We start from the raw sequence: 25,786 nt of genomic DNA, 5'->3' as shown, positions 1-25,786 counted from the left end.
GCTGTTTTTTATGCATGCAAGAGTGTTGAGATCTCCATTTTCAGTGTAAATCAACAAAGGAAAGATTTATTGAAATGGCCTTCTGCTACATCTTGTGTTAATGTCTACAGTGGTACCTGGGTCTGCATACGTCTTGGTTTGCATACGTTTTGGATCACAAAGACGTCAAACCTAAGGTCACCAGATTTTTCTCAATGAATCTGGGGACACTTTTCAACTTCAATGGATTTTGTATGGGGAATGATTTGTAAATCCGGGGACAGTCCCTGGGAAACAGGGACATCTGGTAACCTTAGTCAAACCCGCAAGTGCGTGTCCCGGTTTGCAACCTTTTTTTGGATTACAACCCATTATTTTTTTTTGGATTACGAACGAATGTTTTTGGGAGGCCCCATTGGTGGAAGCGCGCCTTGGGTTACAACCTGTTTTTGTTTACAAATGGACCACCAGAATGGATTATGGTTGTAAACCAATGTACCACTGTATGCTGTAACAGGAGACGTGAAGAAAACACAATGCTTCCTGTGATAGAGTTACATTTAAAATAAAAACAAGTTTCTATAACTTAGCGATAAGTTTGCGGATGTGTGCAAATTGCTTGCTGAAATCTCAGAGGGAGAAGGATTTGTGGGGAGGGGTGTTCAGTGCTCTGTATAGCTTCTTCCCTATTGATAGCAAAACCTGAATAAATTGAGCAAAAATTAATCAGAATTTGCTCAGTTTGCATCATTTAGCCATAGTGTATAATTCAGCTTTGCTCAGTGACGTACTGGGATTGCCTGGGTTCATCACTTTGATTAAGCTTTTGCCTGAGTTTCATCTTCCTGCAGAGGAGGCAGTTCTGCAAAGAGAATCCTAATTCAGTGACAAGAGAGCATGACAATGTCTCAATGAATACTGCCTGTCTGCTTTCTCTCTCACTGCTGACAACAACATACTTTTCTCTGCCTCTTTAGCTCCTAGAGTAGTAATTTTGGATAGGGCTGCATTCAATTTCTCTTTATTGCTTTCAGGAGAGGAACTATCTAAAGAGTCTATTACTCATTGTTCTCTAACAGTATTGCTTGTGTGCTGTGCAGGGTTCCTAAATTGCAATTGAACTAAAACAGTGCTCACACAGAATCATTAGTAACATTATGAGGGATAAGTACATGAAAACCACTTGTTTGCTGTTCTGTGGTTTTGATGGGCATAAATGGAAAGGAGGTCAAGGGTAGTGTGCTTGCATGCCATGAAATGAAAACGCAGGGACGGGCTTGCAGACTGTACAATCTGTTCTCTTGTGCAAGCCCCCTACAAATGAAAAAAAAAACTATGTGATTATATTAGTGGCTGGTCTCCAGACATCTTAAGTGGCAGAGTAGTTCCTGGTTTTTTTCCGTGGCACTTCAGCAGAAGAATGCCCCAGTAGATGGCACCAAGATTGACAGGGGATCTTATTAAAATTCAAGTATTCATTTCCCAATGTCAGGCTGGCTGAATCTTGGAGCTGCAAAGAGAGCTGTTGCTTCAGCAATGGAGCAGCTTGGACTAGGAGCTTGTATAGAAGGTGGAGGCTGCATCTCTTCCTGACTTTGTCAGGACCTGGGCTAGATCTACACTGACCTGTTTAACGTTATTAGAATGATATTAGATACGTTGTTCTAAAACATCACAGGACATACTTGTAAATTAAACTGGGGTTTTTTTTACCTTTTTTGTCAAAAGACTGTCTCTCTGCTGCTGGTTGCTCTGCTGTGCCCTCTGGTGTCACGTTTTAGTAACACATTATGAACATTAAAAGTAGGACGTCATGTGTCAGCAAAACCCTTCCTTAACTCTTTCTTAATGTTAAAAACCATGAGTGTAGATCTGCCCCTGATCTAAGCAGAATCGCTTCCCTCCTCACGTGCAGGTAGCTGGTCACTACAGGAGTGTCTCTGAAGTTCCTGCCTGGCTACTCTGGTCTTGTAGGAGATGGTTGTGTGTGGGTATCTGAGAGTCAGCTAGGAAAATGCAGGACATTCAAGTTTTTATGCAGCTGTGCCAGTTGCGCTCTCTCTCTCTCTCTCCTCTCTCTCACACACACCTGTCAAGTTGGCTTTGTACATAGTTTCTGTGGGCTTTGGTTCCAGCCGAGCAGAACACAAACCTGATTTATTTTGTTAAATAACACCATAGCCCTTGCTCCCATCCCTCTACAGTATATGGCATTATAATAATATTGCTGCCTGCAAAACTACCATGAGGGAAGCAAAGCCCTATTTAGTTCTTCACCTCAAAATCAACTTTAAAAGATGCTAACACAAACCCCATCTGGACTTATTTATCTGCACTTTTGCTGGTCTCTTCTTTATAGGCAGATAGGGGGCACATTAAGTGAATCATTTTTTTAATCACTGCGAACTTGGAAAGGCTCTTCCTGCTGGAAAGCTACTGCTAAAGTTTTGAAATTTAGCACTACTGGACTCTCCAAAAGAAGCAAAGAAGTCTAAATTTCCACTTCTGCCAAATAATTTTGGGTTTTTGTTTTTTTTTTAAATGGAGATGATTCCTTAAAAACCAAAGCCAAAAAGTTAATTTAAAGGTGACCAGCACAAAAATCACTGGACCTATTTGTAATTTTGTAGGATTTATCCACTCACGAGGGGCTACTGTGCTTGAGAATACCATCCAGTTCTCTCAAAATGAAAACAAAAACTTTATAATCGTTTTAAAAATTCCTCCATAATAGTAAATAGGGGAGATGCAAAGCTTTGTTTTCCTGCGTTTCAGGATTTGGATTTGGACCCAAACCCAATCAGGAAGCCTCTGGAGCAATTTGAACTGAGTTGGGCTGTTTTTTGAAGGAGCAAATTGATTTTATGATCAGTGTATGCCCCTGTTTAAGACAAAGATTGAAGTAAACTCCATTAAAGCTAGGGAGGCTTACTTCTGAGTAAAAGTGCATAGGATTCCCCTGTAAAGCTTGCAGAACAGTCAGACTTACACTGCACATAGTAATATGTGTATGTTTGAGCTACTGTTTGCCTTGTCCCATTGTACAGCGCAAAGTTATTTTTAAATTAATTGGCAGATAGCTTTGTGCAGTACAGTTCCACCTCTGCTGAGCCCTTCTGTGTTGCTCTCCTGGAACCAGGAACAGCAACTCCACCTTGCTGATTTCTGCAAAGTCTTGTGAAGTCCCTGAAGGGAGATGCAGCCTGAAAAAGGGAAGGTTGTCAGTCAGCACAGGAACAATAGATGTGTCATAATGAACGTCATTGCAGGCAAACTGCTGGCAATAGAAGTAACTGAAAACTCTGTGGCAATTTCTCTTTCTGCTAGCTGGGAATGCAGTTTCCACACTGAAATGGTCTTTTGTTCCTCTTCATCAGAGCAAATTCATTCTGAATAGCTAGAGCCGCCACCACAAGCATGTATTGAAGGAGAAGGATGCCTAATGGTAGGACCACGCTGTGCATACAGAAGGTCCCACATTCAGTCTCTGCATTAAAGAATCTCAGGTAGAGACCTCTCCCTTGGTTCTTTCCATGTGATGCCTTCATCTCACATGATTTCTGCATTCGCACTTGAATCAGAGTATGATAGAATCGGCGCAAGTGGGGAGAAGCACGGAAGATGCTTTCATAATGTAAGAAGCTGCCCTAATCTATACTTGGTGGTCTTGAGCTGCCTTAGGAAGCGATTTCTAGTATATGTATTATGTACTAAGCTTGCGATTGGGTTAGTATGTCATCTATGGGCTGCTAAGGAAGAATGTCCCTGACTTGCCCTCTCCCCTGCCAAGTTGAAGTTTCACCACTGTTTTCTGCTCTTACAGGCCGGGATGTCTAACTCCCATGTCTCTTTGTACCTCATTCTCTTCATGCACAAAACGAAACAACAAAAGCCTAGAAGGGCCTGTTCTCGCAGCACACAAGAAATACTGACATAAAACTCTGCAAAAAGGCTTCAGGTAATATGAATGGTTTAGTCATTCATATTGAATAAACCAGCAAGTGCCCCGCAGCTTTCAAGCAAAGCTTTTGTCCGTGTAGAATCCATATTATCATCCTTGTACAATGACTGAAGAAGCTGTCTATAACAGAGTTTAGACACATTCATTTTCTGAGAATGAGAGTATAGATTTCTGCCCCTGAGAAAGAGCCTTGGCTCAAATGAGGGATGTGCAGAACCTTTTTTCTTTATTCAGATATTCTCATATTTCCATCTGCTGGGATCACACATTCAGGACATTGATCTGCAAAAGTGGATATATTGTTTTCTCAGTCCATATCATTCTTGTGTATCACATGCATGTTATTGTCTGTAGTTGACTTAATTGTGCATTGACTTTAACGTACAGTAGCCTCCCTTCCTCTTTTGTACAGCTGTAACTATATTCCAGAATTTGTTGTCTGTTTGGGACATGAATTTGCGACGGTGAATATGTTGACTTCACATTGGCAGTGGAAAATAATGGACATTTCACAGTATCCTTATTTGAAACACACCAAGAATGTGCTTCTTGAACAGTAAGCAATTTATATAACTTATGGTTCTTCTGCTCTCATTATCCAGATGGCCCATTTTGGATATCACACAAAACCAAGAAGTAACATAGAGGAGCTCTGAGTTTGCACACTCCCAACTTCTTCTCCAGTGTGGCCATGAAGACAGGTTTTGAAGTTTTTGTTTCACTTTTTGGTTAACCAGAGTTTGCTGTCTCATTTTAAGTCAAAAAAACCAATGGTGGTTAATCTTAACTATGGTTTGTCTGAAACGAGCTAATTTCAAACCATAGATTGGGTACTGGTCCAACAGTCATAGTTGAAATTTAATTAAGATGAGTTTAATTGTGGTTAATTGAAATTGGAAGCCAAAGTTTTCTACCTCCTTATGGCCATTCTAGAGGAGAAGGGAGAAGGCAGCACATGAGCTCAAGAGTCACCTAAGCTCTTTTCCATGGCACTAAACTATCATAAACACAGGGCTGCAAACCTGTGGCATTCCAGATATGGTTGGACTACAATTCCCATAATCCTCAACAATTGGCCATGTTCACGTGAGTTTTATGGAAGTCGGTGTCTCAATTCCTCTCCCCTCCCATTGCAATACTTCTTTCTTAAGCCTATTTGCTGGTCTATTTTCAGATCATCTTATTAATGAGAATTTGATTCATGATTTCTAGGTACCTTGACTGCATCCCCCCCCCCATCTGCAGCTGATAGTCTTGAAAGGCCTTGCATGTGCCTTCTTTGTCAGGGAGATGGAGAGAATTTGTCGCTGCCCCAGAGCATCTTGGTGCCCTAAGTCTCAGAGGCTACATATTTGTTTCAGTTGACCTAGTTTGGAAGCCTACACTTTAGTCACCTGTGTCTTTCCCCCCTTGGTTGTAAGATGAACTCTACACACTGTAAGTCTTTTAATTCGTTCTTGATGGGGGGACGCTGGCTGCAAGCAAACTTAGGTGGTATAGGAAGATGGGAGGAAATTTCTCAGGATGTTTTGCTGCATTTGAACTGCATGATAGAAATGTGCAGCATAGAAATTCAATGTGTCTTTCTGAAGCAAAGGACGGGTGATGTTCACGACTGGTGCAGGCTCATTCTAATTGCCAACAGCTGAGAACAAGCAAACCAGGAATCCTCCCCGCCCCACTGTGTAATCTATATATTGAAAACCTGATAAGCAAATATATACAGATGACATGATTTCAGACGAATTAGCAGCCAGTTGTTAGCGAATGACTTGTGGGAAACATGTTGCCATTCTGAATATTTGTCTCATATACAGTATTTGAAATAAATCCCCTATTGTTACAATGGGTTTGGAGAACCTGTTATCTTCATGTTGTCTGGCAGGTCTATATTTTTCTTGGTCAAATGTAGACTCTTTGCCCTTGCTCTTCTTGCTTTCAAAGAAGATTATTGTGGATTTCATAGCACAAATAGTTGGCTTGAGGATTCCCAGATCACAGAAGTAGACAGGGTTCCTGGCTTCACCATGTCAATCTGCAAGCGAAGCTCTGTTACAGAATTGTAATAAGTAGGCGGAATTCAAACTTGATTTAAAAATGGGAGACGGCTTTATTGGTTATTTACTGCCATGGAAATGCATAAACATAGATGTAAGTGAGGGGGAAGATCTGCATGTCTCTACTCGACACGGCCTGAGGAATTGGCTCGGTTTTCCCACCATAATTGAGCTCCTGACTATCTTGGAGCTCTGTAACTTTGTTTTCAGTCTTCCCAATGTAAGTATTGGTTTATGGAACAAATTGCAGGAGCCACTGGTATTTGTTTGGTTTTATTGCTACTCTTTACCATTTAGATTGTAACAAAGCACAATAAAATATATTTATAATAATAAAAATGCAGGGGAGGCAGTTTAGTACTTACGATCAATTAAAAATACATAATCAGGATGTTAAAATGACAAGCACTGCAAATGTTAGCGTGAATGGGCTGGTTTCAACTAATAGCCATGGAAGGATTTATGCAATGGGGCTTTCCAACAGTGCAGGGTGGAGAGAGGGGACATTGTTCCATCAGACAAGCAGAAATGCTTGCACTGTCAGAGCAATCTCCTTAGAGCTACGATGAATTCCTTCTACTGTGTGCTGAGCTGAGCTGTGATTGGTTCATCTGCCTCATATGTCACCCACAACATCACTTGGCCTTTTAAAAAGATGAAAGACTCCTGAGGGCATTTATACCTGTGGAGATCGTGCTACTCCTTTTCTTTTGAAGGAAAAGTCAGACTTTTGGTGGCCTGAGAAAAGACGTTAGAACCACGGGGACGGTTGTTGTTGTTTAGTCGTTTCTGACTCTTCGTGACCCCATGGACCAGAGCAGGCCAGGCACTCCTGTCTTCCACTGCCTCCCGCAGTTTGGTCAAACTCATGCTGGTAGCTTTGAGAACACTGTCCAACCATCTTGTCCTCTGTTGTCCCCTTCTCCTTATGCCCTCAATCTTTCCCAACATCAGGGTCTTTTCCAGGGAGTCTTCTCTTCTCATGAGGTGGCCAAAGTATTGGAGCCTCAGCTTCAGGATCTGTCCTTCCAGTGAGCACTCAGGGCTGATTTCCTTAAGAATGGAGAGGTTTGATCTTTGTTGTTGTTGTTTAGTCGTTTAGTCGTGTCCGACTCTTCGTGACCCCATGGACCAGAGCACACCAGGCACTTCTGTCCTCCACTGCTTCCTGCAGTTTGATCAAACTCATGCTGGTAGCTTCAAGAACACCATCCAACCATCAGGTTTGATCTTACGGAACAATAATAATTAGAAAACAGCATTGTGCGGATGACCCGTAAAAAGTGAGTGAACAAAGCATGGCAATTCCTATAGCATCTAGATCAAGGGAAGTAATGGTGCCACTGTATTCTGCTCTGGTCAGACCTCACCTGGAGTACTGTGTCTAGTTCTGGGCACCACAGTTCAAGAAGGACACTGACAAACTGGAACGTGTCCAGAGGAGGGCAACCAAAATGGTCAAAGGTCTGGAAACGATGCCTTATGAGGAACGGCTAAGGGAGCTGGGCATGTTTAGCCTGGAGAAGAGGAGGTTAAGGGGTGATATGATAGCCATGTTCAAATATATAAAAGGATGTCATATAGAGGAGGGAGAAAGGTTGTTTTCTGCTGCTCCAGAGAAGCGGACACGGAGCAATGGATCCAAACTACAAGAAAGAAGATTCCACCTAAACATTAGGAAGAACTTCCTGACAGTGGAATTTGCTGCCAAGGGGTGTGTTGGAGTCTCCTTCTTTGGAGGTCTTTAAGCAGAGGCTTGACAACCATATGTCAGGAGTGCTCTGATGGTGTTTCCTGCTTGGCAGGGGGTTGGACTTGATGGCCCTTGTGGTCTCTTCCAACTCTATGATTCTATGAATTCCATTCTAAATGCCTAGTATGAAGCACCAAAGACGCATGCAAGGGTCAAATAAGATACAATGTGAGAGCTCTGTGTTTGGAGTGCCTAATATCTCCCCCCACCAAAAGCAGCCCATTAGGGGACTGAGGTTTGGGGGGCAGGTAGGAAGGTCTAAGAAAGATAAATAAATTGGGTACTCCAAAAATGAAGTTCCCTTGTTTTACCTAGTTTGACCCTTAGAAAGGTTATAATTTGCATTTTTGCTTGTATTTATGGTTTGCTGGCAGAGGCCAGATCTCGCAAGCAGCCGGCGAAGTAGTAAAACTGTCCTTGTGGTGCACCACATCTTTCTGTAGTGGGGGAAGATCACATAGATGAAAGCTCCCCAGTTAAAGCGCTTCTATTGATTTGCTTTGCCATAGGAATTTGTACTCTGCCCTTGAGTCAAGCCAGCTTACATAAAATAAGTAATACATAAAAATAAGCTAAAAGCAGGATACAAATAATATATGAGCTGAATAACTGGGCGAACAAGCAGAGCAATCCAAAGCCATGATCCGCGACACTGGAGGAGGTTTGGGTCGGGAGGAGGTGTCCCTCCACTCACCCATGCCTGACTGCAGTACCCGCTGTCCATGGGGCTGCCCCACTGGTTCACCCAGGTGCATCCCCTCAAATAATGGGTGAATGGAAGCTGTAGCCACCAGCATCCTGGCAGATGGTGGGAACCCCCAAAATGGGGTGGGGAGGAAGCAGGGCTGGGACAAGAAGGGATCCAATGGAGATGTGCCTGATATAATAATAATAATTTATTAATTATACCCCGCCTATCTGGCTGGGCTTCCCCAGCCACTCTGGGCGGCTTCCAACAAAATACAGTAATCCATCAAACATTAAAACCTTCCCTAAACAGGGCTGCCTTCAGGTGTATTCTAAAAGTCTGGTAGATTTGGGCTTCTTCATTTCACCATCCTGAGAGTTGGCAGAACAAAGGGTTATTTCCCCTGTACCCCCAACCTTCTGCCCTGGCCAGCTCCATCACACCCACCCACCCATTGCTGCTGGCCAGGGGTCAGGACTGCATCCAAGAGCTACTTTCATGTAAACCCACTCCAAGGCGGAGGTCATAACATTATGTGAGTGTGTTGCTGGGAATATTTTAATGCGAATTGAGAGGATTAGCTTCTATGATTATTAGTTTTGCATTGCAGGGGGCTGGACTGTAGATGACCCTTGGCGTCCGTTCCAGCTCTACAGTTCAATGATTCCATGATCACTAGGCCCAGCTTTTAAAGGATTGTTGATACCCCAAAGCAAGGAATTTTGTTATCTTGGCAATTAAACCTTCAATCTTGGCACTGACATCATTTACTAATTTTCTAAAGGAATGTCCAAAAAAATTGTATTTTTCTGCCTGTTTGGCAGCTGCCTTCAAAACAGCAGATGAAAAACAAATGGGTTTTTCAGCTTATGATTATTTGTGATGTATTTTTACTTGATGCTTTACAGAATGGGGGGGGGGGGGACGACCCCACAATAACATTTTCAGCAACCTAATCTGTGGAATGTTATAAAGCACTTCAAACCTATTGCAAAAGTTTATTGGCAATGACAGTACCTTATGTGTAATCAATATTTCCTGACATGTGTTCTGATAATAATGCAAACTTGAGAGGCTGAGTTTGAAAGTCTGTAGCTCCTCCTCCTCCTAAAGAACAGTTTGGAAAGGCTTCCTTATTTGGTGCAGACTTTCCTATCCTCACCTCCAATTCATTAATGCTGGCCAAGAATTCGTAAATATATTTTTCATTTTAAGGTATGGTTAATTTTACCTCAATATCCTCAAGTATGCATAATGTTATAAACATCCACACTGTAATCAAATTCTAGAACTGTTTTAGTGTTCAGAATATTATCTTGCTAATAAAAAACAAGGCCTATTTTCTTGTGCCACCAAATGCCAACTTAAAGGTAAAGGTAAAGGGACCCCTGACCATTAGGTCCAGTCGTGGCCGACTCTGGGGTTGTGGCGCTCATCTCGCTTTATTGGCCAAGGGAGCCAGCGTACAGCTTCCAGGTCATGTGGCCAGCATGACCAAGCCGCTTCTGGCAAACCAGAGCAGCGCATGGAAATGCCGTTTACCTTCCTGCTGGAGCAGTACCTATTTATCCACTTGCACTTTGACGTGCTTTTGAACTGCTAGGTTGGCAGGAGCTGGGACCGAGCAACGGGAGCTCACCCCGTCACGGGGATTCGAACCGCTGACCTTCTGATCGGCAAGCCCTAGGGCTCTGTGGTTTAACCTACAGCTCCACCCGTGCCCCTTAATGCCAACTTATTTCAAAGTAAATATAAGTAGATATTGGGCTCCTAGGAGTTACACTTGCTTTAGGCTGTTCAAAGCAGTTCACATACATCCTCTCAGTTGCAGTAGGGCAAACAGTATTAAATTCTTCTGTTGAGGGCGTGATTGCCTGAAGAAACCTAGTAAGTTTATGGCTGGTGTGAGGAGGTTTTTTTAAATCAGTACACTTTTGTGCCTAAATCACATTGCAGAAGTGGAGTCCTTTGCCTTCCCTGTCAACACAAGAAGCAACACCTACCACTTCCAATGGCTTTATAGTGTTACATGTCCTCAAGGCATCCTTTGGTATTGCTACCAGGTAGAGAGCATCAAAGAAACACTATAACTTGATATAATCGTCTTGAAACAAGATGGGAAACAACATCCATAAGCTAGATATTCTGTAGACTTTTTATTATCTCAGTGCCAATGAAATAGAGATGGTGTTTTGGAGCTGGCATGGGAGAATGTAGGCTATGTTTCACATTGCGTATGCCAGCTCCTCTAGGAGCCTGTAGCTAGTGAATAGAGAAAAAGACCTAATTAGCTGTCTTTTCCTTTAACATGGCATTTTATTCTGAAATAAAGTTAAAAGCACAGACAACAATACAACAGGACTGCTCATTAGGGGGAATAGGGAATTTACCAATTACTGTCCTTAGTCTGTTTACAGGTAGGCTTGTTTTTCTTCTGTGAAATAAATCAGCCCATTTTTGAGATTTGTTTACTGCTCAAATGGACTGAGCCCAGCTAGAGAAGGAGGGAAGGGACATAAACTAAATAACAAAAGCACCTAGTACCAATGCCAGGGTCATTGCTACCAGCACTTCACAGGTCTTAGAAAAAGCACAAACTGCTTTATCAAGGTACAAATTGTCTAGTATTCTTGTGCCATTGCTCCAGATTATTTCCTCTAACATGCAGAAGCTTTGGTTGACCCTGTCTATAAAATCCTGGGAGATGTGCATAATAGTTGCACTACCATCCCTTTTTATATTTAATTTATTAAAATCCCTGGTGAAGATTCACAGTCGGCATTACTCCTTGATTTTAAGACCATTAGGTTCCAAGGATCCTGAAGACATTCACTGCGGAGTTATCAAACAGGGTGCTTCTGCTATTAATCTTGTTTCAAAATCTTTCCCTTCACATTCCCATAATGGTGTTCTAAAATAAATGCTTCCCTTGCTCCTTCTAGCTGGAACAGTTAACAAAGGTGTCAATCTATTGAAAGGCTTCTCTTCTTTTTAAAAGGAGGAATAGTTGTTGCATCCACAGTGTGAAACTTCTTCACTGTCCCCTTCTTTTTCAAACAGCAGTGCTTCCCCTTCCCCCATTAACTTCAGTACCCTCTACATTACCTCTTCAAAAGGGATTAAACTTTGCCTGTTATGCTCTTGACCTTGCTCGCATGCTGAGAAGAAAAATAACAGTGATCCCATATTCCCTTACGTTGAGTAAGGACCATAGTGAATGCAGCCTTTAAAAAGAGAAATCCACAAGCTCTGTCCAGCAGTCCAGGTGTGTTCTATAGTGGTGCATGTAATGAGTTCAGACATGGACATTTGAGGAATTTGATTTCTCTTTCAACGTACAGTGGTACCTCAGGTTAAGTACTTAATTCGTTCCTGAGGTCCATACTTAACCTGAAACTGTTCTTAACCTGAGATACCACTTTAGCTAATGGGGCCTCCTGCTACAGCCGCGCCGCCGGAGCACGATTTCTGTTCTCATCCTGAAGCAAAGTTCTTAACCTGAAGCACTATTTCTGGGTTAGTGGAGTCTTTAACCTGAAGCGTCTGTAACCTGAAGCGTATGTAACCTGAGGTACCACTGTAAATTGACCTGATTAACACCTTTCGCACTAATGAGTATATTGGGAGGTAATTATCCTTCAGATGTTGCAGTTCTCCAAATTTTGCAACACAGGTCTTGGCTCAAAAAAGTACCAAAATGCAGATTTGAGAATATAATATATTCAGAAATGCATACATTGAGATAAAATATGCATCTGAATAACTTCTGTTCCTTTTGTTTTAATTTCCCCCTCTCCTCTTTTCTCTTTATTCTAATTTTCCTGTGAATGTAGTTGCCTTGCATTAACTGTTGTTCTTGTCCTATGCTATATTTATTGTTCTATCCATATTTTCAAGATGAATAAAAACTATTTGGGGGGGGGGTACACTTTGTGATAAAGCACATATGCGTTTTTCATGTGGATTTTTGAACAAATATTTAAATTACTGTGTATAGTTCCCATCAGCTGCAGCCAACATGGTCAGTGGTCATGGGTCATAGGATACTGTAGTACAACAATATCTGGATTGCACCCCTGCTGTAGGGTCCCCCCACCACCAGGAGTAGAGACGAAGTTCCCAGATGGACCAAGTCTCCAGAAATTTATTAATCATTAAATCTGGCAGCACCCCTTATCTGGTCAGATTCTCAGCTATTCATGAGACCAGGGGATAGGAACCCCTTCTGCAAGCCCACTGAAGGACATTCAGCTTTCCACTACTGTTGTACCAAGACACCAAAGGAACATCTAATAGCCCACTAAAAGCATCATCTAGCCAGTTTTAAAGGCTGGAGTCAGACACAGGTCAGCACCAAAGACACAGGGCTCTGTTGTCAGTGGAGTTAACATAGAACTCAGCAGCTGCCTGGACTGAAGGTCCCTGCCTTCCACACTTTCTAAGGCTCCCCCCCAGATGTTTACCAAGCAGTCTCAAACTGCATCTGGGGACATCTGGCCTCGGTTTTGCTCTCCTCATTTTGCACGTTCGTGGAGACCAGGGTGGAGAGGAGCTTGTTACAGCAGGAGAGGGATTCTTCCTGGATTCTTCAACGGCTTCTTGACCCCCTCCCCCTTCTCTGCTTCAGCCTTGGAGTCTGAACTGCTCCCTGTCACAGGCTCTTCCTGCTCACTAAACCCTGTTGCCCTCTCAGCATCCAGGCCCTCCTCCCAAACTCCTCGCTCTGACCTCTCCTCAGTGTCCCACCACCCATCCCCTGGCTCTGAGCCTTCCTTCTCTGGGGTTTCCTCTGGGATTCCCCAGCTGATGCCTCCCACCAGACTTCATCCAGCCAGTCCCTGACATCAGCCTGTTTACATATTTATTGACATTTAGAATGCAATCCTAATCCTGAATGATGCCTAGCAGAGCTTTATCAAGTGGCTTTGCTAGCTGGGGTAGAGTGGGGGAAGCCTGGAGCTGACAAAGTGACCAGGCCCAGATTGGGCCCAATACAACCATGTGAAAATGCTTTATTTGGAGGCTTTCTGTAGAAAAGGAGAGCGCCTTTTGCAGAACTTTCCTTTTAGGTCATTTGGAGGTGATTCTCATCACTCCCAGCTGAGAAAGTAACTAGAATTCATCTTCTTTCCCCAAGAAACAGTAGAAGAAGAGATTAGTGATTTTGATTTTGACATTCAGGTGTTCCAGGTGCCATCTTGGATGTCCTTTAGACCTAGTGCTCATCCACACTTCTGCTTGAGTCATATTGTGTAATGATTATTTCCCCTGGGTTAGAGAACTTTCCTTTTTATTCCATGGCGTTACCTTGCGGAATCTGCTCTTACCCTCTGAAATGAAGTTTGGCTAAGCAGAATCTCTCTTCATTTTTTCTGTGCACCTGATAAGATCCAATTTTTGCAAGGAAAAGCCATGGAACAACGAGAAAATCTCTCAGACCTGGAGGAATTAATTGTCGGGTGAGCCCTTAGTCGCACTGATAGCATTGTTGTTTGCTGGTGTGGCATGTGGAGATGTGCATTTAATCCAGACCAGTTGACTATGCGGTGTATGTCCTGGGATGGAAACACCATGCAGATGGAAATAAGCTTGAAACTGTACCTTTCAAGTAGACTGGTTAACCGGCTGCATTTGAATTGGCAGACCCAGGAACAAAAGTCAGAGAGGTGCTGATTAGGCTGCTGGAGAAGCTTCAAAGCAATGATTGATGACTGCTTCTACTTCTGTAGTCATCTTCACTTGGTTAATGAACAGAGCTGAGCCAAAGGCCAGCAGTTTTTGTTTCCTGCTCCTCATTAAGATGTTAGATTTGAAGGAAAACAGTCTGCCACTCAGTCAAAGGAGAGTACTCCAACCTTGCAAACGTGCTGTTGAAATGGAGTTTGGAAACCACAGTGGTGTGGCTAAAAGACATTAGTACACTACAGTCCTTCAGAATAATATTGTCTTCAGCTCATTCAAATTACATTCCTGGGTTCTGTTTCATATTGTTATGAACGCTGTATGGATGTTTGTTCAGTAAGACTTGGGTGCTCTCTTTGTGGTGAGCAGTATTCACAAAAAACAGTACACCATGTCTGGGACATACTGTTATGAGTTTGGGGTGTGACCCTGGATCCAGCAAGTGTTAGAATTTAATAAAGGCTTATTATTTTGGGAATAGTTAGGCTAGCTCCCTGGTGAGGTGATACCCTGGGTGATGAGCTAATAAGGGGGATTAAGGGGCTCTGTGGGAGCAGGAGCAGACTTTGGCAATATTATACCCTGAGCAAGGACACCACCCTCAATCCCCCCCCCTTATTTTCACAATAATTCCTTTTGTTACAGTTGCTTTTCAAATGGCTCTTCTTGGTAGCTACCTATATAAGTACAGTGGTACCTTGGTTTTCGAATGTCTCTGTTGAAGAACATTTCAGTTTTTGAACAACATAAATGCTTCGGTTTTTGAACATGCCTCAGAAGTCGAACATGCCATGTGGCTTCCGCTGAGTGCAGGATGCTGAGGCCTAGCTGTCAGCTGTTGAGTCCTCGGTTTTTGAACGTTTCAGAACCCGAACGGTCTTCCAGAAAGGATTACATTTGAAAACCGAGGTACCACTGTATTATTGTCATTATTTATTTGTTTATTTGTTTAATTATTATTTTGTGCCTCGTCATCTTGGTACCCTATGGTGGGGAGCTGCCTGCACCATCTTAAATCCAGTGCTTTCAGTCTTATAGCTTTGAGGGTCACTAGTTCTTCATGGCTACAAGAGGTGCAAGCTGAGCTGTGCATGGGATTGGCTGCAGCATCTGCCTGCCTCCATACTGCCTTAAGGGGAACCTTGACTGGCTTACCTCAGTTTATGCACCAATGGCAAACCTGTCCCTTTTCCCTGTGAGGGGAGGGACTGAATACAAGAATCAGTCGCCACCAATATATTCTCTTGACTTCTGGGTCCAATGCAACTGCTGGCTAAGAATCTGTTCCTATGTCGCAAATTCTTTTTCCCTGGCTGTTTCTGCTTCTTCTTCTCTTCTTTGGTGATCACTTGTAGCTGAGTAAGATTGTCTTCCATTAACACGGTTTTAACAATGAGTCCGTAAGTGACTGTGGAGGCCAATTCTGGATCCACACGTCCTTCCACAGTGGGGACATTGGTTTCCGGGCAGGAGTTGATCACAGTGTGGATTTGCCAAGCGTGCCTTCCTCCTAGCACGTTTCTCCCTTGCATCCTGAGTTTGAGTGTCTTCAAAGCCCATGACACCTTTTGGTAAAGGCTGTTCTCCAACTGGAGTGCTCGCAGACCAGTGTTTCCCAGTTGTCAGTGTTTATACTACATCTTTTCAGATTTCCCTTGAGACAGTCTTTAAACCTCTTTTATTGACCACCAGCATTACGCTTTGCATTTTTAAGTTCGGAATAGAGTAGTTGTTTTGGAAGTCGATAATCAGGCATCCGCACAACATGACCAGTCCAACGAAGTTGATGTTGAAGAATCATTGCTTCAACACTAGTGATCTTTGCTTCTTCTAGTACACTGATATTAGTTCGTCTGTCTTCCCAAGTGATGTGTAAAATTTTTTGGAGACACTGTTGATGGAATCTTTTGAGGAGCTGGAGATGCTGTTTTTAAGTGGTCCATGTTTCACAAGCATATGGTAAGGTTGGTGGTACAGTAGCTTTGTAAACAAGCATTTTGGTTTCCCTGCGAATGTCCCGGTCCTCAAACACTCTGCACTTCAATCGGGAGAAAGCTGCACTTGCAGAGCTCAGGCGATGCTGGATTTCAGCATCAATGTTGGCCCTTGTGGAAAGATAACTGCCTAGGTAGGAGAAGTGATTGACATTTTCCAACATTAAGCCATTGAGTTGGATTTGGGGTGCTGCAGAGGGGTTATTTTGTACTTGTTGGTGCAGCACTTTGCCTTTTGGATGTTGAGTGATAGGTGAAGCTTTTTGTAAGCTTCTGCAAAGATATTTAGGATGGTTTGGAGGTAATCCTCTGAGCCTGCACACACTACGTTGTCATCAGCATACTGAAGCTCTATAACAGAAGTTACAGTAACCTTACTCTTTGCTTTCAGCCTGCTCAGTTTGAAGAGCTTTCCATCTGTTCAATATATGAGTTCTACTTTGGTGGGGAGTTTCCCTTCAACAAAGTGTAAGATCATGGCAATGAAAATAATGAATAGAGTTGGGGCAATAACACAACCCATTTTAACACCTGATCCCACTGTGAATGGTTCACTTTGAGAGCCATTGTTATCTGCTATTGTTGCTGTCATATTATCATGAAGGAGCCAAATTATTTTTACAAATTTATCTGGGCAGCCAGTTTTCAGAAGGACAGTCCACAGGGCATTATGATTTACAGTGTCGAAAGCCTTAGTCAGGTCAATAAACACCATTTACAGGGGTTGGGTTTGCACTCTGCATTTTTCTTGAAGCTGTTGAGCAGTGAAAATCATGTCCACTGTCCCCCTAGAAGGCCAAAAACCATTTTGGGATTCAGGAAGAGTCACCTTGGATATTGTTACGAGACGGTTTGCCAAGATCCTTGCAAGAATTTTGCCGGCCGCGGCTAATAGAGAGATGCCTCAATAGTTTCCACAATCAGTTTTGCCACCTTTTTAAAGAGACTGATAATTTTGGCATCTCTAAAGTCTGCTGGGATTTCTTCTCTTTCCCAGATTTTTTCGGTGAGCTTGTGAAGTTGTTGTGTAAATTCAATCCCGCCTACTTTGAAGATTTCGGCAGGTATCCCATCAGGTCCACTGGCTTTGTTGTTTTTCATTTGGTTAATAGCTGTACACAACTCTCCCAGATTTGGAGATACTGCAAGCTCATCTCTAATTTGTTTTTGTGGAATTTGTGAGAGGACCTCAGCAGTTATGGGGGAGTTGCGGTTAAGGAGATGTTGGTAATGTTCTTTCCAGCACTGTGTAATAGCTTCTTTATCTTTTAGAAGTGTGATACCGTCTGCTGAGCATAGGGGGCATATGCCATGATTTATTGGCCCATAGAAGAGTCGTTTGGAAGCAATCCCACCTAATGGGATCTTGAAGGGCTTGAGTGTTTATTTTGCGCCTTGGTTTCCTTCCTTGAAGCCTGCGTTGAGGTATAATCTTGATAGCCATCGTGGAGTGTATTAGTCGGTGATCTGTCCAGCAGTCATCAGTGCTCGTCATAGCTCTGGTAAGGAGCACATCATGACGATCTTTAGCACGGACAATAAGAGGTGCCAGTGGTCTGACTGATGATGCCTCCATGAAGTTTTAAATTTATTTTTCTGTCGCAAGAGTTATTGGTAATAACAAGGTTATGCACTGCACATATCATCAAAAGTAAGATTCCTTTCTTGTTGCTGTTGCCAACTCCTTCTTTCCCAATGGTCCCAGGCCACAGATCAAAATCTTGCCCAACTCTTGCATTAAAATCACCCAGGAGGATAATTTTATCTTCCTTAGGCATCTCTGATAGGACGGTATCCAGCTGAGAGTAAAAATTTTCTTTAATGTCCTCATCGGCATCCAGTGTTGGTGCATAAGCACTTAAAATAGTAGCCTGTTGGTTTTTGGTGAGCTTTATTCGCAGGGTTGAGAGTTGCTCATTAATGCTGGTAGGGACTTCTGACAGGAGCTTCACAAGGTTATTTTTGATAGCGAAGCCTACCCCATGTATTTGATGTTCTTGTTCGGATAGACCTTTCTATCTGAATGTGCAACCTCCATTTTCTTCCTTCATTTGTCCCTCGCCTGCTCTTCGAGTCTCTTGAAGCGCTGCTATATCGATGTTAAAACATCACAGCTCTCTTGCAATGATGGCAGTTCGGCGTTCAGGATGCTAGCTGTCTGTGTTATCTGACAAAGTCCGTATATTCCATGTTCCAAAGTTCAATTGTCTTTTACGACTGCTAGGTGGTGACCCCACTGGGCGCGGTAATCCAGTCAGGAAAAAGGGAGGCAGACTATGTTTAGGGCACCTTTTCTAGCCCTTCCCCGTTTTGGGGTGAGCAGAGTGGATCCTAAAAAGGGCTGCTCAGTCATAGATACGGCTGCCGATCTGCTCAACTGCCTCTTTCCTTGAGTCAGAACGACTGAATCTGTATCCAATGCCCATGTGCCGGTTCATGACTAGGGGCTTCCAGATTTCACGATCCTGCCCCTGTTACCATTTGTCAATCACCATGGGACTTTTGGGTTTTAGGTTGGGTTTATGGAAGACGCCTGTGCATGAATTTGTTTTATGTGTGTAGATCAGTTCACGCTGACCAATGCACAGTCTTCGCAGTAGGGCTCTGTTCCGATGGCATGAAGTAGTCACAACAAACCGGTAGATTCCTATCTGCTGCAGCCTTCATCCGCCTTCACAGTCGTTGTAACATGCCGCTTGTTATCATCTGTCTGTTCTGCCGTTGAGGACTTCTTGGATCATTCTTTGTCTAGCTCCTTCCCTCTGACCTTACCACCTTGGGTGAACCTGCTTGGAGTAGGAGATTCCCGACGGCTTTGCTCGCAAGGGTCATAGGAACATGCAAGCCCACTCACCACAACAAGGTGATGATCCAGCGAGTGGGTTTCTGCTTAACACCTGCATGACTTGGCAAACCTTTACCCTCCAGTTAGCTTCCCCCCTCTGCATAGAAATGGAACACAATGAAATGGATGCACCGCTCCATTATGCAGCATTGCTGCTACTGACAGTTCTAGCAGGTTTGCTATCATACGCTTGCCTTTCCTTCTGTAAAGTGATCATGAACAGCACTGCCTACACATCGCTGTAACAATAACAAAATATAATAGATTCTATACAGAGAAATCTTCAAGTTTATCTGAAGCAGGGTGCTCTTAATAATGATATGACAAAGAAACTGAATACACATCACATTTTCAGAAATATCATTTTCGTTTATTGTTTGATGAAATATTGCAATCCTGTGTTGATTTACTCTTTTTTTTAACGTGATCTTTTGTTAGCTGTGCTCCATGCTCTCTTAAGACAAATTAGAGGTAGAAAAACTGACATGACACCCCGATTGTTGTGATTATAAAGCAGTTACTGTCACAGCTGTTTTCACACTTGCAATCTCTCAGCTCTAAAGACATCAGCTGATAGCCATGTGTAACATTTAAGTGCGAGTGTTAAGAAAAACTGAGAGTTAAAAAGCGGATTTAAGGGTAATTAAACTTTCTGCTTGTATCACCTGCACAGAGATGTGCTCAGTAGATGCCCTTATACTGAACAAAGTACTGCAGTTAAAACATGCTTCCTTGGCAAATCTCCGAGCTCATTTCAATGTGCTTGTGCTGAACTCTAATAAAGCTCACAGTTTGGGCCTGAACCAGGCAGTTATACTAGATGTTATATTTGTTGCATGAGTACATTGAACATGAATATTGTAATGTAAATAGCAGCCTTTCCACTTTTGAGGCCTCCCCTGAATGAGATTTGGCAGGAAAGATTTCAAACCTTTCCAATGAACGGATCGGGGTTCTTCCAATGGTTGCCCCAAGGAGATGTGTCAGTCAGTACATGTGCTTGTTCACCTTTTAAGACAGGCTTCTTCAACCTCAGCCCTCCAGATGTTTTGAGACTACAATTCCCATCATCCCTAACCACTGGTCCTGCTAGCTAGGGATCATGGGAGTTGTAGACCAAAAACACCTGGAGGGCCAAGGTTGAGGAAGCCTGTTTTAAGATATATATGACCTTTTTTTTTGTTCACCATTAAATTTTTACATAATTTGCCTCTTTCCCCTCTGACCTCCCTCTGAGCCTTTTTCCCTTGGGGGTTCCCCAGCTGGTGCCTCCCACCACTCCTCTGTCTCCAGCCAATCCATGGCATTAGGATGAGAAATGCATGAATGACAGGCTCCTTCCCGCTCTTCAAAGGTGGAGCAGGAGGAGCATGTCAGGATAATGGCTTTGCTTATTCCTAGGTCTCTGCTTGTGGACCTTTGAACCATATACTGTATTCAGAATGCACAGAGCACAAGTCTTCCTGCCTGTTAAGACAATTTTGGCTGTGCTTTGGTCTTCTTCCAGCAGTTCTTATTGCAGAGGAAGGAGTTGGTTTGCATGCTTTGCACAACCGTCATCTCTTGTCACTGAACAGCTGATGGGCAGGAAAGAACCCAGAAGACTGATGTAAATTCACCTGCTGGCTATATCTGGCCCATTGGCTGGGGATTCCCCATCCTTTTTTAATAGTTATGTAGAACATGTCCGAGTTGAGAGGTGCAACTTGTCATGAAAAGCAGAGGGAAATTTGCTTTCTGTTTCCTTCACAAAGAGCTTTGCCAAGGTTTGTTTACCACCTCTGCCATCCAAACAAGCCACTTCAAATTGCCCCCGGTAACTCTTTACATGTTGCCAAGTTCCCCACATGCCCTTTGGACAAGCAATTTTCCATATATTTTTGCTTCAGCATTGTTATTCTTTCCTTTCTTTTGCTTTTTGATCCTGGCTGAAGGATCGTTCCAGAATAGTGTGATTTATTAATAACATTCATTGGTATGGGCTGAAAAGCATAGGTGTAACATAAAGTTTATGGAGTAAAATTTGGCTAATTAGTGAATGGATGGTTTGGGATTTTCACTAGTGTCAGTGGAAGTGTATATAAGATTTTAAAAATACCGAAAATGAAGTAGAAACAGAAGATTGCAAAATTCCTTTCCCATATAGAGCCTTCAGCTCTTCTGACAGCTTAGGATATTTGGTAAGAAATACTTGTCACTCATGTCTAAAGCTGGGTAACTTCACATCATGGAACTTTTGTCTTAGGGAAGAATGGAAGTTAGGAAGTAACCATGTTTTTTGTTCAGTTTTTTTTCTTGTCTGTAAATGAAATGAAATAATTTTAAAAGCTCGCTTGAATAAGTTGCTAATTTGTTAACAGTGTGACAAAGGATTGGTGGCAGCTAATTACATTGCATTTTTCACTGAGACACACATTTGATCATAAAATATTAAAAACACAATCTGGAATGTTTTCTCCAATATTTTATTTCTGAGCTGCTTTTTTTGTTTTGACAAAACATCTCAAAGGGGTTTTAAAAAAAGGAATATTCGTGCCTCTGGTACGGAACACGTCATGCTCCTTCTGGGATCGTTTGTCCACCTTTGGTCCCCCCCCCCGCACTCTGCTCTCACCTGTGGTTCCTAGAAGCTGTCAGCATGCGGCAATGGCCACACCCTGCAGCGACTAGCTGGCTAAACCAGGTGAGGGCAGACGTTGGGTTTCAAACCCTTGGTGAGTTAGGGGCTCCAGTGGATTGAGCGGATGAGACCAAAAGTGGGTCCAATGGTAAAGAAGGCAGTTTCTGCATGTGCTGTACAGGGAAGTGAGGGGCAGATGGGGCTCACTAACCTGGGAGGAAGGCATCTCATCCAGGAGGAAATATCTGCTGCCTTGTGGGTTATCACTGGGAGAAGAAGAGGGCAAGGAATAAAGGTAAGGTAAAGGGACCCCTGACCATTAGGTCCAGTCGTGACCGACTCTGGGGTTGCGGCGCTCATCTCGCTTTATTGGCCTAGGGAGCCGGCGTACAGCTTCCGGGTCACGTGGGCAGCATGACAAAGCCACTTCTGGCGAACCAGAGCAGTGCACGGAAATACTGTTTACTTTCTCGCCAGAGTGGTACCTATTTATCTACTTGCACTTTGAGGTGCTTTCGAACTGCTAGGTTGGCAGGAGCAGGGACCGAGCAATGGGAGCTCACCCCGTCATGGGGATTCGAACCTTCGTCCTTCTGATCGGCAAGTCCTAGGCTCTGTGGTTTAACCCACAGCGCCACCCGCGTTCCTTCATTGTGGGTTATCATTGGGAGAAGAAGAGGGCAAGAAATAAACCCTACACAAATCCTAGCAGCTGGTGTTCTGACAGTAGAACATTGGCTATCTAGTTCAGTCTGTAAACCCTTAATTGTTCAACAGACGTTTTTACCTCCTTGGAAACAAGCAATTTCTTATCCTTTCTACTCCAAATTCATCAAGGACCATCCTCAAACTTACTTTTCACACTCTGCCAAGTATCATCTCAGTCCACTGAACCATTTTCTAACCAGAAGCCATAAAACCTCCTGGCCCTCACAATTTCTCATAATAATGGCAGAATGTGATTTGGCCAACTCACTCTTAACACAGAGGCATGCCTGTGACCCTATAATTCTCATGTATTTAGAATAGCAATGGGAAAGTTTCAAATTATAGAGAGCTATAATTAGAGGATTCTGCCTGTTGGAATCCTTTAATTATGAAATGTTTAGTGGCTCGGAAATGCTGCAAGCGGCAGGATGGATAATGGGTAGAATACAGGGGAGTGAAGGAAGTGCTGACTGCTAATCTCCACTGTCTGAACAATGTAGTCTATGTGCATCTTGATTTGGAACTGCTAGCTAGTGCAAATATTTGGCATTAGGACAAAGTTCCAGTACCTTTAATGGGAAACTTTGGAAGGTTTGTAGCTCTTCTCACCTCCTAACCAAATTAAGTGCATCCCAGTTCACAAGTCATTTGCTTATTGCAAACTGAAATTATATAAAATAAAATAAAAATTCCTTCCAGTAGCACCTTAGAGACCAACTAAGTTTGTTATTGGTATGAGCTTTTGTGTGCATGCACACTTCTTCAGATACCAAATTATATATTACATGTGATTTTTTAGAAAAAGAAGAAGTCTTAAAATGCTATTAGCATTTGGAAATTTTATGATGTTTGCTGGAGAAATTAAATTATCACTGATATTTAATATGTATTTAAAATATGTACTTTAATTAGCAGGATTTTTATAACACTTGTAACAAACACTATGGACAATATGGACAGATTCAAATATAGATTACAAAATAATATGCAGTTGAAAATGTTGACAACAGGACCCATGGAGGGGATGGTGGGAAGTCTCAAGATTCAGAGGAATCTCTATATATGGATAGGTTTTTGGTATTGTTTTAACTCTATATTTGTAAAATCAAATAAAAACAATTTTAAATAAAAAATAAAACAAAATATGTGCTTTAATGGGACATGTTGTTGTTATTTCATTCATACCCCACCTGAAGGGGAACCCAACAGCTTACAGATAAAAATAAGAACCGCTAAAAACATTTAAAAATTATTTAAAAACAATTAAACATCAATAGAATTAAAACTATATGTCTATTAAAATATATCAATAATAAGGTTTTATGTATGTTTGAATAACAAAATTGGGATTTAGAAATTCTAGTGGTATTCATTGTTGCTAGCAGTGGATTGATTCAATTGTCAGTACTCAATACAGTGGTACCTCGGGTTACGAACTTAATTCGTTCCGGAGGTCTGTTCTTAACCCGTTCTTAACCTGAAGCACTCTTTCGCTAATGGGGCCTCCTGCTGCCAGCGCACAGTTTCCGTTCTCATCCTGGGGCAAAGTTTGCAACCCGAGAGACTACTCCCGGATTAGTGGAGTTTGTAACCCAAAGTGCTTGTAACCCGAAGCGTTTGTACCCACTGTATGTAGAATTGTTATAAGTGCCAAGAGATAGTTATTTTGTGTATATATACTTTTAACAAGAATTATATTGTTAGGCGTTCGGGGTGTTAAAATGGTGCGCCAGACCCCTCTAAACTCTGGATCCAGCAAGTGTTAGAATTTAATCCAGGCTTCTAATTCTTGGAATAGCCGGGCTACCCTCCTGGTGAGGTGATAGCCTGGATGGCGAGCCATTAAGGGGCTTGGTGCAAGATGGCAAATGGATGAGGCCCCCTCCCTCAACAGAAAAAAGCCAGAGTTTGGAGGTAGCAGTGATGTGACCTAGAAGAAAATCAGCAAGCTGGAGGGTGAGTCAGAGCAACGTTTGGGAGCAGTGTTTAATTTCTGTTTGAATACAAGGCTGCTGCTGTGGGCTGTGGGAGAATCAAGCAACAGTACAGTGGTACCTCGGGTTAAGTACTTAATTCGTTCCAGAAGTCTGTACTTAACCTGAAGCACCACTTTAGCTAATGGGGCCTCCTGCTGCTGCCACACCACCAGAGCACGATTTCTGTTCTCATCCTGAAGCAAAGTTCTTAACCTGAAGCACTATTTCTGGGTTAGCAGAGTCTGTAACCTGAAGCGTATGTAACCTGAAGCGTATGTAACCCGAGGTACCACTGTATTATGAATGGCTTGCATCCTCACTGGCCCTCTATGAATGGGGAACAGTGGTGAGGTGGGACTCCTTCTACTATCCAGGATTGAAAGCTCTTGCTAGAGGACGGAGCAGAGCAGCTTTTTGTGTGTGGAATTCCCGGCCCCCCTCACAGCCCCTGAAACAGATTTTTAAGGGGCTACGGGATTGCAGGGATTCTCATTAGCAGAACTCATCTCACAGGAAGCTACCACCAGTGGGAGCTTTATTCTGGCCTAAACCACTGAAATCATTTACAGAAACTGTAGCTAAATCGCCGCTGAATTAATTTCATGCAAATAAATGCAACCTGGTTTTCCTGTTAACTAGATATTAGATAAAAATCTAGTATCATATCTATGTACATTAATAGATGCATAATTCATATTATGAGCCCAGTTGATCCATTGGCTTCAAGGATAACCTTCTGTATGGACTTGAGAATCTATGAGGAGGCAACTCGGGACCAATCAATGTGCATATGTTTTGCATGTGGTAAATTGGTTGCATGGGAAAGCAAGTGTGGATCAGTGTTTTTCACATATTTTCACTGTCACATGAGAGCCCTTCTGCCCATCAATAGAAAGAGATCTCCCCACCCCCAAACTCTTGAAGCTCCATCTCCCATCAAAGCAGGACCTGACCTCTGGAGCAGCTATTTTTATCAGGAATCCTCCTATTGGTATTACTTACAGCTATGGCCATGTTCTGGGGCAGGCATATGTATAATTTGGATAACAGGCATGTATGTAATTGGTTTTTGTTTTAATCTTTCATAACACACACACATATTGCAGACTATTAGATTAAGCTGATATTTTGAAAAATGGTTTTTGTTTTTCAGCTTTCCTTCGCAGCAACGACACCAGAGTTAGCTGATAAGAAAAAGTATCCTTATTTCTTCCGGACAGTGCCATCCGATAACGCTGTGAACCCTGCAATTCTGAAGTTGCTCAAACACTACAAATGGAAAAGGGTGGGGACTTTGACCCAAGACATACAAAGATTTTCTGAGGTAAGATCTGCTTAAATTCTTGTTCTAGAAACTAGCTGCGAAAGTTGCATGTTTTTGCATGCGTTGGCGAGTTGAGATACTTGTATTTCAAAGAAGCATTTCAGTGGGTGCTGGCTCAAAGTGGCAGAAGTCATTTCAAGCGTTGTCACTTCAGGATCATCTCACTTCAGAATATGGGGGGTGGAATCACATAAGAGAA

The 25,786-nt window shown here is 42.7% G+C and overlaps 1 protein-coding gene across 1 annotated transcript in view; it reads left to right on the top strand.

Annotated features, from left to right (window-relative positions):
• GABBR2 (gamma-aminobutyric acid type B receptor subunit 2) overlaps positions 1–25,786 on the top strand; it is a 288,773-nt gene that overhangs the window by 48,841 nt on the left and 214,146 nt on the right. Inside the window, exon 3 of the mRNA XM_083519142.1 lies at positions 25,417–25,587. Within this exon, the coding sequence (XP_083375268.1) occupies positions 25,417–25,587 (171 nt within the window). The remainder of the gene's footprint in view (positions 1–25,416; positions 25,588–25,786) is intronic.

The sequence above is a fragment of the Podarcis liolepis genome (assembly GCF_965112155.1).
Source record: "Podarcis liolepis genome assembly, chromosome: 8".
Classification (NCBI taxonomy): domain Eukaryota; kingdom Metazoa; phylum Chordata; class Lepidosauria; order Squamata; family Lacertidae; genus Podarcis; species Podarcis liolepis.
Note: the sequence above shows the minus strand (reverse complement) of the source record. Positions and strands in the feature narration are given on the sequence as shown.